This window comes from Oncorhynchus keta, unplaced genomic scaffold, assembly GCF_023373465.1.
Source record: "Oncorhynchus keta strain PuntledgeMale-10-30-2019 unplaced genomic scaffold, Oket_V2 Un_scaffold_5244_pilon_pilon, whole genome shotgun sequence".
Lineage (NCBI taxonomy): Eukaryota > Metazoa > Chordata > Actinopteri > Salmoniformes > Salmonidae > Oncorhynchus > Oncorhynchus keta.
The window spans coordinates 47,396-64,768 of NW_026290956.1; the positions used below are offsets into that span (position 1 = coordinate 47,396).

Here is a 17,373-nt window from a genome sequence, read left to right on the forward strand (position 1 = left end):
TAGTGACCTGGTGTTAGTGTGTGACCTAGTGACCTGATGTTAGTGTGTGTAGTGACCTGATGTTAGTGTGTGTAGTGACCTGATGTTAGTGTGTAGTGACCTGATGTTAGTGTGTGTAGTGACCTGATGTTAGTGTGTGTAGTGACCTGATGTTGTTAGTGTGTGTAGTGACCTGGTGTTAGTGACCTGATGTGTGTAGTGACCTGATGTTAGTGTGTAGTGACCTGATGTTAGTGTGTGTAGTGACCTGATGTTAGTGTGTGTAGTGACCTGATGTTAGTGTGTGTAGTGACCTGATGTTAGTGTGTGTAGTGACCTGGTGTTAGTGTGTGTAGTGACCTGATGTTAGTGTGTGTAGTGACCTGATGTTAGTGTGTAGTGACCTGATGTTAGTGTGTGTAGTGACCTGATGTTAGTGTGTAGTGACCTGATGTTAGTGTGTGTAGTGACCTGAGTGTGTGTTGATGTAGTGTGTGTAGTGACCTGATGTTAGTGTGTGTAGTGACCTGATGTTAGTGTGTGTAGTGACCTGATGTTAGTGTGTGTAGTGACCTGATGTTAGTGTGTGTAGTGACCTGATGTTAGTGTGTGTAGTGACCTGATGTTAGTGTGTGTAGTGACCTGATGTTAGTGTGTGTAGTGACCTGATGTTAGTGTGTGTAGTGACCTGATGTTAGTGTGTGTAGTGACCTGATGTTAGTGTGTGTAGTGACCTGATGTTAGTGACCTGATGTTAGTGTGTGTAGTGTGTGTGTAGTGACCTGATGTTAGTGTGTGTAGTGACCTGATGTTAGTGTGTGTGTAGTGACCTGATGTTAGTGTGTGTAGTGACCTGATGTTAGTGTGTGTAGTGACCTGATGTTAGTGTGTGTAGTGACCTGATGTTAGTGTGTAGTGACCTGATGTTAGTGTGTGTAGTGACCTGATGTTAGTGTGTGTAGTGACCTGATGTTAGTGTGTGTAGTGACCTGATGTTAGTGTGTGTAGTGACCTGATGTTAGTGTGTGTAGTGACCTGATGTTAGTGTGTGTAGTGACCTGATGTTAGTGTGTGTAGTGACCTGATGTTAGTGTGTGTAGTGACCTGATGTTAGTGTGTGTAGTGACCTGATGTTAGTGTGTGTAGTGACCTGATGTTAGTGTGTAGTGACCTGATGTTAGTGTGTGTAGTGACCTGATGTTAGTGTGTGTAGTGACCTGATGTTAGTGTGTGTAGTGACCTGATGTTAGTGTGTGTAGTGACCTGATGTTAGTGTGTGTAGTGACCTGATGTTAGTGTGTGTAGTGACCTGATGTTAGTGTGTGTAGTGACCTGATGTTAGTGTGTAGTGACCTGATGTTAGTGTGTGTAGTGACCTGATGTTAGTGTGTGTAGTGACCTGATGTTAGTGTGTAGTGACCTGATGTTAGTGTGTGTAGTGACCTGATGTTAGTGTGTGTAGTGACCTGATGTTAGTGTGTAGTGACCTGATGTTAGTGTGTGTAGTGACCTGATGTTAGTGTGTGTAGTGACCTGATGTTAGTGTGTAGTGACCTGATGTTAGTGTGTAGTGACCTGGTGTTAGTGTGTGTAGTGACCTGATGTTAGTGTGTGTAGTGACCTGATGTTAGTGTGTGTAGTGACCTGATGTTAGTGTGTGTAGTGACCTGATGTTAGTGTGTGTAGTGACCTGTTAGTGTGTGTGTTAGTAGTGTGTAGTGACCTGATGTTAGTGTGTGTAGTGACCTGATGTTAGTGTGTAGTGACCTGATGTTAGTGTGTGTAGTGACCTGATGTTAGTGTGTAGTGACCTGATGTTAGTGTGTAGTGACCTGATGTTAGTGTGTAGTGACCTGATGTTAGTGTGTGTAGTGACCTGATGTTAGTGTGTAGTGACCTGATGTTAGTGTGTGTAGTGACCTGATGTTATGTGTGTGTAGTGACCTGATGTTAGTGTGTAGTGACCTGATGTTAGTGTGTGTAGTGACCTGATGTTAGTGTGTAGTGACCTGATGTTAGTGTGTGTAGTGACCTGATGTTAGTGTGTAGTGACCTGATGTTAGTGTGTGTAGTGACCTGATGTTGATGTTGGTGTGTGTAGTGACCTGATGTTAGTGTGTAGTGACCTGATGTTAGTGTGTGTAGTGACCTGATGTTAGTGTGTGTAGTGACCTGATGTTAGTGTGTGTAGTGACCTGATGTTAGTGTGTGTAGTGACCTGATGTTAGTGTGTGTAGTGACCTGATGTTAGTGTGTGTAGTGACCTGATGTTAGTGTGTAGTGAGATGTTAGTGTGTAGTGACCTGATGTTAGTGTGTGTAGTGACCTGATGTTAGTGTGTAGTGACCTGATGTTAGTGTGTGTAGTGACCTGATGTTAGTGTGTAGTGACCTGATGTTAGTGTGTGTAGTGACCTGATGTTAGTGTGTGTAGTGACCTGATGTTAGTGTGTGTAGTGACCTGATGTTAGTGTGTGTAGTGACCTGATGTTAGTGTGTGTAGTGACCTGATGTTAGTGTGTAGTGACCTGATGTTAGTGTGTGTAGTGACCTGGTGTTAGTGTGTGTAGTGACCTGATGTTAGTGTGTAGTGACCTGATGTTAGTGTGTGTAGTGACCTGATGTTACCTGGTGTTAGTGTGTGTAGTGACCTGATGTTAGTGTGTGTAGTGACCTGATGTTAGTGTGTGTAGTGACCTGATGTTAGTGTGTGTAGTGACCTGATGTTAGTGTGTGTAGTGACCTGTTAGTGTGGTAGTGTGTAGTGACCTGGTGTTAGTGTGTGTAGTGACCTGGTGTTAGTGTGTGTAGTGACCTGATGTTAGTGTGTGTAGTGACCTGATGTTAGTGTGTGTAGTGACCTGATGTTAGTGTGTGTAGTGACCTGATGTTAGTGTAGTGACCTGATGTTAGTGTGTGTAGTGACCTGATGTTAGTGTGTGTAGTGACCTGATGTTAGTGTGTGTAGTGACCTGATGTTAGTGTGTAGTGACCTGATGTTAGTGTGTGTAGTGACCTGATGTTAGTGTGTGTAGTGACCTGGTGTTAGTGTGTAGTGACCTGATGTTAGTGTGTGTAGTGACCTGATGTTAGTGTGTAGTGACCTGGTGTTAGTGTGTGTAGTGACCTGATGTTAGTGTGTGTAGTGACCTGATGTTGACCTGGTGTTAGTGTGTGTAGTGACCTGATGTTAGTGTGTGTAGTGACCTGATGTTAGTGTGTGTAGTGACCTGATGTTAGTGTGTAGTGACCTGATGTTAGTGTGTAGTGACCTGGTGTTAGTGTGTGTAGTGACCTGGTGTTGACCTGATGTTGTGTAGTGACCTGATGATAGTTAGTTGTGTGTAGTGACCTGACAGTGACCTGATGTTAGTGTGTGTAGTGACCTGATGTTAGTGTGTGTAGTGACCTGATGTTAGTGTGTGTAGTGACCTGGTGTTAGTGTGTGTAGTGACCTGATGTTAGTGTGTAGTGACCTGATGTTAGTGTGTGTAGTGACCTGATGTTAGTGTGTGTAGTGACCTGATGTTAGTGTGTAGTGACCTGATGTTAGTAGTGACCTGTGTGTAGTGACCTGATGTTAGTGTGTGTAGTGACCTGATGTTAGTGTGTGTAGTGACCTGATGTTAGTGTGTAGTGACCTGATGTTAGTGTGTGTAGTGACCTGATGTTAGTGTGTAGTGACCTGATGTTAGTGTGTAGTGACCTGATGTTAGTGTGTGTAGTGACCTGATGTTAGTGTGTGTAGTGACCTGATGTTACCTGGTGTGTGTGTAGTGACCTGATGTTAGTGTGTAGTGACCTGATGTTAGTGTGTGTAGTGACCTGATGTTAGTGTGTGTAGTGACCTGATGTTAGTGTGTGTAGTGACCTGATGTTAGTGTGTGTAGTGACCTGATGTTAGTGTGTGTAGTGACCTGATGTTAGTGTGTAGTGACCTGATGTTAGTGTGTGTAGTGACCTGATGTTATGTTAGTGTGTAGTGACCTGATGTTAGTGTGTAGTGACCTGATGTTAGTGTGTGTAGTGACCTGATGTTAGTGTGTGTAGTGACCTGATGTTAGTGTGTGTAGTGACCTGATGTTAGTGTGTAGTGACCTGATGTGTAGTGAGTGTTAGTGTGTGTAGTGACCTGATGTTAGTGTGTGTAGTGACCTGACCTGATGTTAGTGTGTGTAGTGACCTGATGTTAGTGTGTGTAGTGACCTGATGTTAGTGTGTGTAGTGACCTGATGTTAGTGTGTAGTGACCTGATGTTAGTGTGTGTAGTGACCTGATGTTAGTGTGTGTAGTGACCTGATGTTAGTGTGTGTAGTGACCTGATGTTAGTGTGTGTAGTGACCTGATGTTAGTGTGTGTAGTGACCTGATGTTAGTGTGTAGTGACCTGATGTTAGTGTGTGTAGTGACCTGATGTTAGTGTGTGTAGTGACCTGATGTTAGTGTGTGTAGTGACCTGATGTTAGTGTGTGTAGTGACCTGATGTTAGTGTGTGTGTAGTGACCTGATGTTGACCTGATGTTAGTGTGTAGTGACCTGATGTTAGTGTGTGTAGTGACCTGATGTTAGTGTGTGTAGTGACCTGATGTTGAGTGTGTGTAGTGACCTGATGTTAGTGTGTGTAGTGACCTGATGTTAGTGTGTGTAGTGACCTGGTGTTAGTGTGTGTAGTGACCTGATGTTAGTGTGTGTAGTGACCTGATGTTAGTGTGTGTAGTGACCTGATGTTAGTGTGTGTAGTGACCTGATGTTAGTGTGTGTAGTGACCTGATGTTAGTGTGTGTAGTGACCTGATGTTGAGTGTGTGTAGTGACCTGATGTTAGTGTGTGTAGTGACCTGTTATGTAGTGACCTGTGTTGTGTAGTGACCTGATGTTAGTGTGTGTAGTGACCTGATGTTAGTGTGTGTAGTGACCTGTTAGTGTGTAGTGACCTGATGTTAGTGTGTAGTGACCTGATGTTGACCTGTGTGTAGTGACCTGTGTTAGTGTGTGTAGTGACCTGATGTTAGTGTGTGTAGTGACCTGATGTTAGTGTGTGTAGTGACCTGATGTTAGTGTGTGTAGTGACCTGATGTTGACCTGATGTTAGTGTGTGTAGTGACCTGATGTTAGTGTGTGTAGTGACCTGGATGTTAGTGTGTGTAGTGACCTGATGTTAGTGTGTGTAGTGACCTGATGTTGTTAGTGTGTGTAGTGACCTGATGTTAGTGTGTGTAGTGACCTGATGTTAGTGTGTGTAGTGACCTGATGTTAGTGTGTGTAGTGACCTGATGTTAGTGTGTGTAGTGACCTGATGTTAGTGTGTAGTGACCTGATGTTAGTGTAGTGACCTGTGTAGTGACCTGATGTTAGTGTGTGTAGTGACCTGATGTTAGTGTGTGTAGTGACCTGATGTTAGTGACCTGTGTGTGTAGTGACCTGATGTTAGTGTGTGTAGTGACCTGATGTTAGTGTGTGTAGTGACCTGGTGTTAGTGTGTAGTGACCTGGTCTCCAGAGGTCTCTCCTGCTCCACAGTACACAGAGGTTCTGTGATGACTTTAGCTGACAGGGAGAAACGCTGGTACTCTGATGGAGAGATCAGGTAGAACCCTACACACACAGTGAGAGAGATCAGGTAGAACCCTACACACAGAGCAACAGAGATCAGGTAGTACCCTACACAGAGAGAGAGAGAGAGATCAGGTAGAATCCTACACACAGAGAGAGAGATCAGGTAGAACCCTACACACAGAGAGAAAGATCAGGTAGAACCCTACACACAGAGAGAGAGAGATCAGGTAGTACCCTACACAGAGAGAGAGAGAGATCAGGTAGAATCCTACACACAGATCAGGTAGAACCCTACACACAGAGAGAAAGATCAGGTAGAATCCTACACACACACAGAGATCAGGTAGAACCCTACACACACAGAGAGACCAGGTAGAACCCTACACACACAGAGAGACCAGGTAGAACCCTACACACACAGAGAGACCAGGTAGAACCCTACACACACAGAGAGACCAGGTAGTACCCTACACACACAGAGAGAGAGATCAGGTAGTACCCTACAGAGAGAGAGAGAGAGAGAGATCAGGTAGAATCCTACACACAGAGAGATCAGGTAGTAAGTACCCTACACACACAGAGAGAGAGATCAGGTAGAACCCTACACACAGAGAGATCAGGTAGAACCCTACACACAGAGAGAGAGAGAGATCAGGTAGTAAGTACCCTACACACACAGAGAGAGATCAGGTAGTAAGTACCCTACACACACAGAGAGAGAGATCAGGTAGTAAGTACCCTACACACACAGAGAGAGAGATCAGGTAGAACCCTACACACAGAGAGATCAGGTAGAACCCTACACACACAGAGAGATCAGGTAGAACCCTACACACACAGAGAGATCAGGTAGAACCCTACACACACAGAGAGACCAGGTAGAACCCTACACACACAAACGGAAACATGCATATCAACAATTGTTGTGTGTGTGTGTGTGTGTGTGTGTGTGTGTGTGTTCTCACCCTGACCGTTCCTTGTGAAGACACAGGAAGCGATGCCACTGATGTCCTCTTTACGGATACAGTCATAACGTACCTACAGACAGAGACAGAGGTTAACACACACACACTGCAACACACACACACACATACACACACACACACACACACTGCAACACACACACACTGCAACACACACACACTGCAACACACACACACTGCAACACACACACACTGCAACACACACACTGCAACACACACACACTGCAACACACACACACTGCAACACACACACACTGCAACACACACACACTGCAACACACACACTGCAACACAACACACTGCAACACACACACACACGCAAACACACACACTGCAACACACACACACTGCAACACACACACACTGCAACACACACACACTGGAACACACACACACTGCAACACACACACACTGCAACACACACACACTGCAACACACACACTGCAACACACACACACTGTACACCCCCTACCTGTGGCCGTAGGGCAGGTACGTTAAACAGGTACACCCCCCTACCTGTGGCCGTAGGGCAGGTACGTTAAACAGGTACACCCCCTACCTGTGGCCGTAGGGCAGGTACGTTAAACAGGTACACCCCCCTACCTGTGGCCGTAGGGCAGGTACGTTAAACAGGTGTACACCCCCTACCTGTGGCCGTAGGGCACACACGTTAAACAGGTACACCCCCTACCTGTGGCCGTAGGGCAGGTACGTTAAACAGGTACACCCCCTACCTGTGGCCGTAGGGCAGGTACGTTAAACAGGTACACCCCCCTACCTGTGGCCGTAGGGCAGGTACGTTAAACAGGTACACCCCCCCCACCTGTGGCCGTAGGGCAGGTACGTTAAACAGGTACACCCCCCCCTACCTGTGGCCGTAGGGCAGGTACGTTAAACAGGTACACCCCCTACCTGTTAAACAGGTACGTTAAACAGGTACACCCCCCCTACCTGTGGCCGTAGGGCAGGTACGTTAAACAGGTACACCCCCCTACCTGTGGCCGTAGGGCAGGCACGTTAAACAGGTACACCCCCTACCTGTGGCCGTAGGGCAGGTACGTTAAACAGGTACACCCCCTACCTGTGGCCGTAGGGCAGGTACGTTAAACAGGTACACCCCCTACCTGTGGCCGTAGGGCAGGTACGTTAAACAGGTACACTCCCCCTACCTGTGGCCGTAGGGCACACGTTAAACAGGTACACCCCCCTACCTGTGGCCGTAGGGCACGTTAAACAGGTACACCCCCCCCTACCTGTGGCCGTAGGGCAGGTACGTTAAACAGGTACACCCCCCCCCTACCTGTGGCCGTAGGGCAGGTACGTTAAACAGGTACACCCCCCCTACCTGTGGCCGTAGGGCAGGTACGTTAAACAATACACTCCCCCCCCACCTGTGGCCGTAGGGCAGGTACGTTAAACAGGTACTGTCCCCCCTACCTGTGGCCGTAGGGCAGGTACGTTAAACAGGTACACTCCCCCCCCACCTGTGGCCGTAGGGCAGGTACGTTAAACAGGTACACCCCCCTACCTGTGGCCGTAGGGCAGGTACGTTAAACAGGTACACCCCCCACCTGTGGCCGTAGGGCAGGTACGTTAAACAGGTACACCCCCTACCTGTGGCCAGGGCAGGTACGTTAAACAGGTACACCCCCCTACCTGTGGCCGTAGGGCAGGTACGTTAAACAAGTGCAGGTCTCCAAGGTTGGTCAGACAGACCAGACTGGTCTCACTGTAGTCCTCCTGGGCTGTGGAACACACCGTCACCATGGCAACCCTCCGCACACGACAACCCTCATGAGCCGTCAGCTTGAACTTGGTCTTCGCACCGACCTTAGGAAGACTGAACACCTGTCAACACAATACACCTGTCAACACAATACACCTGTCAACAACACATACCTGTCAACACAATACACCTGTCAACACAATACACCTGTCAACACAATATACCTGTCAACACAATACACCTGTCAACACAATATACCTGTCAACACAATATACCTGTCAACACAATACACCTGTCAACACAACACACCTGTCAACACAATATACCTGTCAACACAATATACCTGTCAACACAATTACCTGTCAACACAATATACCTGTCAACACAATATACCTGTCAACACAATATACCTGTCAACACAATATACCTGTCAACACAATTACCTGTCAACACAATATACCTGTCAACACAATATACCTGTCAACACAATATACCTGTCAACACAATATACCTGTCAACACAATATACCTGTCAACACAATACACCTGTCAACACAATACACCTGTCAACACAATATACCTGTCAACACAATATACCTGTCAACACAATATACCTGTCAACACAATATACCTGTCAACACAATATACCTGTCAACACAATATACCTGTCAACACAATATACCTGTCAACACAATATACCTGTCAACACAATATACCTGTCAACACAATATACCTGTCAACACAATATACCTGTCAACACAATACACCTGTCAACACAATACACCTGTCAACACAATATACCTGTCAACACAATATACCTGTCAACACAATATACCTGTCAACACAATATACCTGTCAACACAACACACCTGTCAACCCAATATACCTGTCAACACAATATACCTGTCAACACTGACCTCAGAGAGACTGAATACCTGACTGACAGGTAATTCCCAACAGGTGTGTACCTTGAGTTGTTCCTCTGAAGCGATGAGGACAGAGTGTGGGTTCGTCATGTCTGGAGCAGTAGCCAGGTCCAGAGAGGCTTGGTAAGGTTCTGGTAACGGTTTCCCCCGTCCGTCCAGAACGCAGACGGACACGACCGGAGCCCTGTGCATCAGCTGAATCTCTTTCCCCAACACGGCCTCCACACAGCCGCCCTCACCCCCGGCCGTCCACAGCCGCTCCCTCACCCCCGGCCGTCCACGTCCCGACCCCACACCCGGGACCTCCAACGCGTAAGCATACACACTCCCTGAGTTTGTCCCCGCCCACAGCGTCGGGCCGTGGTGTGTACCTGGGGGAGACAGAGATATACACGTTAATATAGATACACACACAAACAGAGATATACATGTTAACATAGATACACACACATTAAACAGAGATATACATGTTGACATAGATACACACACATTAAACAGAGATATACATGTTGACATAGATACACATGTTACCATAGATACACACACATTAAACAGAGATATACACATTAACATAGATACACACAAATTAAACGGAGATATACATGTTAACATAGATAGACACATTAATAAACAAAGATATACAGCTGAAGTCAGAAGTTTACATACACCGTAGCCAAATACATTTAAACTCAGTTTTTTCACAATTCCTGACATTTAATCCTGGTAAAAATTCCCAGTTTTAGGTCAGTTAGGATCACCACTTTATTTTAAGAATGTGAAATGTCAGAATAATCGTAGAGAGAATGATTTATTCTCCTCCTTGCTCGCACACGTTTTTTCAGTTCTGCCCACAAATCTTCTCTGGGATTGAGGTCAGGGCTTTGTGATGGCCACTCCAATACCTTGACTTTGTTGTCCTTAAGCCATTTTGCCACAACTTGGAAGTACGCTTGGGGGTCATTGTCCATTTTGAAGACCCATTTGCGACCAAGCTTAAACTTCCTGACTGATGTTGTGGAAAATATTAAAAACAAATACTACTCAGATACCGGAGTTTGTGAATTCAAATTAGAATTTTATTGCAGAGGACAACAAATGCCGAGCACCTCCATGGAAGAACTGCCTCCTCATTCTTAGCGCTCTGCTTTTATACAGTTTCTACCTTTACATAATGATGTCATCACCTCATTGTCTTTGTTACATAGTTTCCATTCTCTTATTGGCTCAGATATTGGGGCATAGATTCTATTGGTGGCGTGACATGACATACCCTTTAGCTAATGTTCCTGGCCAAAGGTCTTTACAAGTTCAGAACTACATTATCAATGTATGGTTAACGTGTGTGCGCGTGTCCAGTAGCCTTCACAGGATCAGATATGGCCCAGACCTGTCACATCTTGTCAGTTAACCTCATCTACACAGATTCTGCTTATGTTCTGTTCTTTACATGTCCAATGGTCAATTCCATGTTGATCTAGCTTTGTACATCACATGGGCTCAGACTTCACTCTGTTGATTCGTTCTACTTCAAAGACAACAGTATAGGTTACGGAAAATCACCAGATGACTGGAAAATCTCCAACACACGTCTTGAGATGTTGCTTCAATATATCCACATATTTTTCCTCCCTCATGATACCATCTATTTTGTGAAATGCACCAGGCCCTCCTGCAGCAAAGCACCCCCACAACATGATGCTGCCACCCCCGTGCTTCACGGTTGGGATGGAGTTCTTCGGCTTGCAAGCCTCCCCTTTTCCTCCAAACATAACGATGGTCATTATGGCTAAACAGTTCTATTTTTGTTTCATCAGACCAGAGGACATTTCTCCAAAATGTATGATCTTTGTCTCCATGTGCTGTTGCAAATCGTAGTCTGGCTTTTCTATGGTGGTTTTGGAGCAGCGGTCTCTTCGTTGCTGAGCAACCTTTCAGTTTGTGGATATAGATACTTTTGTACCTGTTTCGTCCAGCATCTTCACAGGGTCCTTTGCTGTTGTTCTGGGATTGATTTGCACGTTTCACACCAAAGTACATTCATCTCTAGGAGACAGAACGCGTCTCCTTCCTGAGCGGTATGACGGCTGCGTGGTCCCATGGTGTTTATACTTGAGTACTATTGTTTGTACAGATGAACGTGGTACCTTCAGGCATTTGGAAATTGCTCCCAAGGATGAACCAGACTTGTGGAGGTCTACAATTTTCTTTCTGAGGTCTTGGCTGATTTCTTTTGATTTTCCCAAGATGTTTTTTATTTATTTATTTTTTTATCTTTATTTAACTAGGCAAGTCAGTTAAGAACAAATTCTTATTTCCAATGACGGCCTGGGAACAGTGGGTTAACTGCCTGTTCAGGGGCAGAACGACAGATTTGTACCTTGTCAGTTCGGGGTTTGAACTTGCAACCTTCCGGTTACTAGTCCAACGCTCTAACCACTAGGCTACGCTGCCGCCCCCATGTCAAGCAAAGAGGCACTGAGTTTGAAGGTAGGCCTTGAAATACATCCACAGGTACACCTCCAATTGACTCAAATGATGTCAATTAGCCTATCAGAAGCTTATAAAGCCATGACATAATTTTCTCGAATTTTCCAAGCTGTTTAAAAGGCACAGTCAACTTAGTGTATGTAAACTTATGACCCACTGGAATTGTGATACAGTGAATTATAAGTGAAATAATCTGTCTTTAAACAATTGTTGGAGAAATGACTTGTGTCAATGCACAAAGTAATGTCCTAACCGACTTGTTAGCAAGAAATTTGTGGAGTGGTTGAAAAACTAGTTTTAATGAATCCAACCCAAGTGTATGTAAACTTCTGGCAACTGTATCAGACAGAATCATATCATACCGTCTCTGAGGTACGTATCAGACAGAATCATATCATACCGTCTCTGAGGTACGTATCAGACAGAATCATACCGTCTCTGAGGTACGTATCAGACAGAATCATACCGTCTCTAAGGTACGTATCAGACAGAATCATACCGTCTCTGAGGTACGTATCAGACAGACAGAACAGACAGAATACCATACCGTCTCTGAGGTACGTATCAGACAGAATCATATCATACCGTCTCTGAGGTACGTATCAGACAGAATCATATCATACCGTCTCTGAGGTACGTATCAGACAGAATCATACCGTCTCTGAGGTACGTATCAGACAGAATCATATCATACCGTCTCTGAGGTACGTATCAGACAGAATCATACCGTCTCTGAGGTACGTATCAGACAGAACCATACCGTCTCTGAGGTACGTATCAGACAGAATCATACCATACCGTCTCTGAGGTACGTATCAGACAGAACCATACCGTCTCTAAGGTACGTATCAGACAGAATCATACCGTCTCTGAGGTACGTATCAGACAGAATCATACCATACCGTCTCTGAGGTACGTATCAGACAGAATCATACCGTCTCTGAGGTACGTATCAGACAGAATCATATCATACCGTCTCTGAGGTACGTATCAGACAGAATCATACCGTCTCTGAGGTACGTATCAGACAGAATCATATCATACCGTCTCTGAGGTACGTATCAGACAGAATCATACCGTCTCTGAGGTACGTATCAGACAGAATCATACCATACCGTCTCTGAGGTACGTATCAGACAGAATCATACCGTCTCTGAGGTACGTATCAGACAGAATCATACCGTCTCTGAGGTACGTATCAGACAGAATCATATCATACCGTCTCTGAGGTACGTATCAGACAGAATCATACCGTCTCTGAGGTACGTATCAGACAGAATCATACCGTCTCTAAGGTACGTATCAGACAGAATCATACCGTCTCTGAGGTACGTATCAGACAGAATCATACCATACCGTCTCTGAGGTACGTATCAGACAGAACCATACCGTCTCTGAGGTACGTATCAGACAGAATCATACCGTCTCTGAGGTACGTATCAGACAGAATCATACCGTCTCTGAGGTACGTATCAGACAGAATCATACCGTCTCTGAGGTACGTATCAGACAGAACCATACCGTCTCTGAGGTACGTATCAGACAGAATCATATCATACCGTCTCTGAGGTACGTATCAGACAGAACCATACCATACCGTCTCTGAGGTACGTATCAGACAGAATCATACCGTCTCTGAGGTACGTATCAGACAGAATCATATCATACCGTCTCTGAGGTACGTATCAGACAGAATCATATCATACCGTCTCTGAGGTACGTATCAGACAGAATCATACCATACCGTCTCTGAGGTACGTATCAGACAGAATCATACCATACCGTCTCTGAGGTACGTATCAGACAGAATCATACCGTCTCTAAGGTACGTATCAGACAGAATCATACCATACCGTCTCTGAGGTACGTATCAGACAGAATCATATCATACCGTCTCTGAGGTACGTATCAGACAGAATCATACCGTCTCTGAGGTACGTATCAGACAGAATCATACCGTCTCTGAGGTACGTATCAGACAGAATCATACCGTCTCTGAGGTACGTATCAGACAGAATCATACCGTCTCTGAGGTACGTATCAGACAGAATCATATCATACCGTCTCTGAGGTACGTATCAGACAGAATCATACCGTCTCTGAGGTACGTATCAGACAGAACCATACCGTCTCTGAGGTACGTATCAGACAGAATCATACCGTCTCTGAGGTACGTATCAGACAGAATCATACCGTCTCTGAGGTACGTATCAGACAGAATCATATCATACCGTCTCTGAGGTACGTATCAGACAGAATCATATCATACCGTCTCTGAGGTACGTATCAGACAGAACCATACCGTCTCTGAGGTACGTATCAGACAGAATCATATCATACCGTCTCTGAGGTACGTATCAGACAGAATCATATCATACCGTCTCTGAGGTACGTATCAGACAGAATCATATCATACCGTCTCTGAGGTACGTATCAGACAGAATCATACCGTCTCTGAGGTACGTATCAGACAGAATCATATCATACCGTCTCTGAGGTACGTATCAGACAGAATCATATCATACCGTCTCTGAGGTACGTATCAGACAGAATCATACCGTCTCTGAGGTACGTATCAGACAGAATCATACCGTCTCTGAGGTACGTATCAGACAGAATCATATCATACCGTCTCTAAGGTACGTATCAGACAGAATCATACCGTCTCTGAGGTACGTATCAGACAGAATCATACCGTCTCTGAGGTACGTATCAGACAGAATCATATCATACCGTCTCTAAGGTACGTATCAGACAGAACCATACCATACCGTCTCTGAGGTACGTATCAGACAGAATCATACCGTCTCTGAGGTACGTATCAGACAGAATCATATCATACCGTCTCTGAGGTACGTATCAGACAGAATCATATCATACCGTCTCTGAGGTACGTATCAGACAGAATCATATCATACCGTCTCTGAGGTACGTATCAGACAGAATCATACCGTCTCTGAGGTACGTATCAGACAGAATCATATCATACCGTCTCTGAGGTACGTATCAGACAGAATCATACCATACCGTCTCTGAGGTACGTATCAGACAGAATCATATCGTCTCTGAGGTACAGACAGTATCTCAGACAGAATCATACCATCTCTCTGAGGTACGTATCAGACAGAATCATACCATACCGTCTCTGAGGAACGTATCAGACAGAATCATACCGTCTCTGAGGTACGTATCAGACAGAATCAACCGTCTCTGAGGTACGTATCAGACAGAATCATATCATACCGTCTCTAAGGTACATATCAGACAGAATCATATCATACCGTCTCTAAGGTACATATCAGACAGAATCATACCGTCTCTGAGGTACGTATCTGACAGAATCATACCATCTCTAAGGTACGTATCAGACAGAATCATACCATACCGTCTCTGAGGTACGTATCAGACAGAACCATACCGTCTCTGAGGAACGTATCGGCGAAACAGAGGCATCGCACCACTCCTGATAGAGAGTCGTCAGCTGATCTCGGCTCGATCCTCCTCTGCACCGGAGCTACTTCCTCCTGGTCAGCTAGCGCTGCGTTGGCCTCCTGGATCTACACACACACACAGGAATGGATGTCACACTCATTGGAAGCTCTGTGAGAACCAACCAACGTATTTATACTGTGAGAACCAACCAACGTATTTATATCGTGAGAACCAACCAACGTATTTATATCGTGAGAACCAACCAACGTATTTATACTGTGAGAACCAACAAAACGTATTTATATTGTGAGAACCAACCAACGTATTTATATCGTGAGAACCAACCAACGTATTTATATTGTGAGAACCAACCAACGTATTTATATTGTGAGAACCAACCAACGTATTTATATCGTGAGAACCAACCAACGTATTTATATTGTGAGAACCAAATCTATTTTATATTTTGTGAGAACCAAATCTATTTTATATGTTGTGAGAACCAACCAACGTATTTATATTGTGAGAACCAACCAACGTATTTATATTGTGAGAACCAACCAACGTATTTATATTGTGAGAACCAACCAACGTATTTATATTGTGAGAACCAACCAACGTATTTATATTGTGAGAACCAAATCTATCTTATATGTTGTGAGAACCAACCAACGTATTTATATGGTGAGAACAAACCAACGTATTTATATTGTGAGAACCAAATCTATCTTATATGTTGTGAGAACCAACCAACGTATTTATATTGTGAGAACCAAATCTATCTTATATGTTGTGAGAACCAACCAACGTATTTATATTGTGAGAACCAACCAACGTATTTATATCGTGAGAACCAACCAACGTATTTATACTGTGAGAACCAACAAAACGTATTTATATTGTGAGAACCAACCAACGTATTTATATCGTGAGAACCAACCAACGTATTTATATTGTGAGAACCAACCAACGTATTTATATTGTGAGAACCAACCAACGTATTTATATCGTGAGAACCAACCAACGTATTTATATTGTGAGAACCAACAAAACGTATTTATACTGTGAGAACCAACCAACGTATTTATATTGTGAGAACCAACCAACGTATTTATATCGTGAGAACCAACCAACGTATTTATATTGTGAGAACCAACCAACGTATTTATATTGTGAGAACCAACCAACGTATTTATATCGTGAGAACCAACCAACGTATTTATATTGTGAGAACCAACAAAACGTATTTATACTGTGAGAACCAACCAACGTATTTATATTGTGAGAACCAACCAACGTATTTATATTGTGAGAACCAACCAACGTGTTTATATTGTGAGAACCAACCAACGTATTTATATTGTGAGAACCAAATCTATTTTATATTTTGTGAGAACCAAATCTATTTTATATGTTGTGAGAACCAACCAACGTATTTATATTGTGAGAACCAACCAACGTATTTATATTGTGAGAACCAACCAACGTATTTATATCGTGAGAACCAACCAACGTATTTATATCGTGAGAACCAACCAACGTATTTATATTGTGAGAACCAACCAATGTATTTATATTGTGAGAACCAACCAACGTATTTATATCGTGAGAACCAACCAACGTATTTATATCGTGAGAAACAACCAACGTATTTATATTGTGAGAACCAACAAAACGTATTTATATTGTGAGAACCAACCAACGTATTTATATCGTGAGAACCAACCAACGTATTTATATCGTGAGAACCAACCAACGTATTTATATTGTGAGAACCAACCAACGTATTTATATCGTGAGAACCAACAAAACGTATTTATATTGTGAGAACCAACCAACGTATTTATATTGTGAGAACCAACCAACGTATTTATATCGTGAGAACCAACCAACGTATTTATATCGTGAGAACCAACCAACGTATTTATATTGTGAGAACCAACCAACGTATTTATATCGTGAGAACCAACCAACGTATTTATATCGTGAGAACCAACCAACGTATTTATATCGTGAGAACCAACCAACGTATTTATATTGTGAGAACCAACCAACGTATTTATATTGTGAGAACCAACCAACGTATTTATATTGTGAGAACCAAATCTATTTTATATGTTGTGAGAACCAACCAACGTATTTATATCGTGAGAACCAACCAACGTATTTATATTGTGAGAACCAACCAACGTATTTATATCGTGAGAACCAACCAACGTATTTATATCGTGAGAACCAACCAACGTATTTATATTGTGAGAACCAACAAAACGTATTTATATACGTATT

General features: G+C 43.9%; 1 protein-coding gene across 1 annotated transcript in view; it reads right to left on the bottom strand.

Moving 5' to 3' along the window:
- Positions 1–17,373, bottom strand: part of LOC127928996 (lethal(2) giant larvae protein homolog 1-like) — a gene marked incomplete at its 3' end in the record, with an annotated part of 35,318 nt that overhangs the window by 4,379 nt on the left and 13,566 nt on the right. Inside the window, exons 5-9 of the mRNA XM_052516642.1 lie at positions 15,071–15,209; positions 9,208–9,536; positions 8,171–8,362; positions 6,497–6,569; positions 5,465–5,570 (exon numbers count right to left, since the gene is read on the bottom strand). Of these exons, the coding sequence (XP_052372602.1) occupies positions 5,465–5,570; positions 6,497–6,569; positions 8,171–8,362; positions 9,208–9,536; positions 15,071–15,209 (839 nt within the window). The remainder of the gene's footprint in view (positions 1–5,464; positions 5,571–6,496; positions 6,570–8,170; positions 8,363–9,207; positions 9,537–15,070; positions 15,210–17,373) is intronic.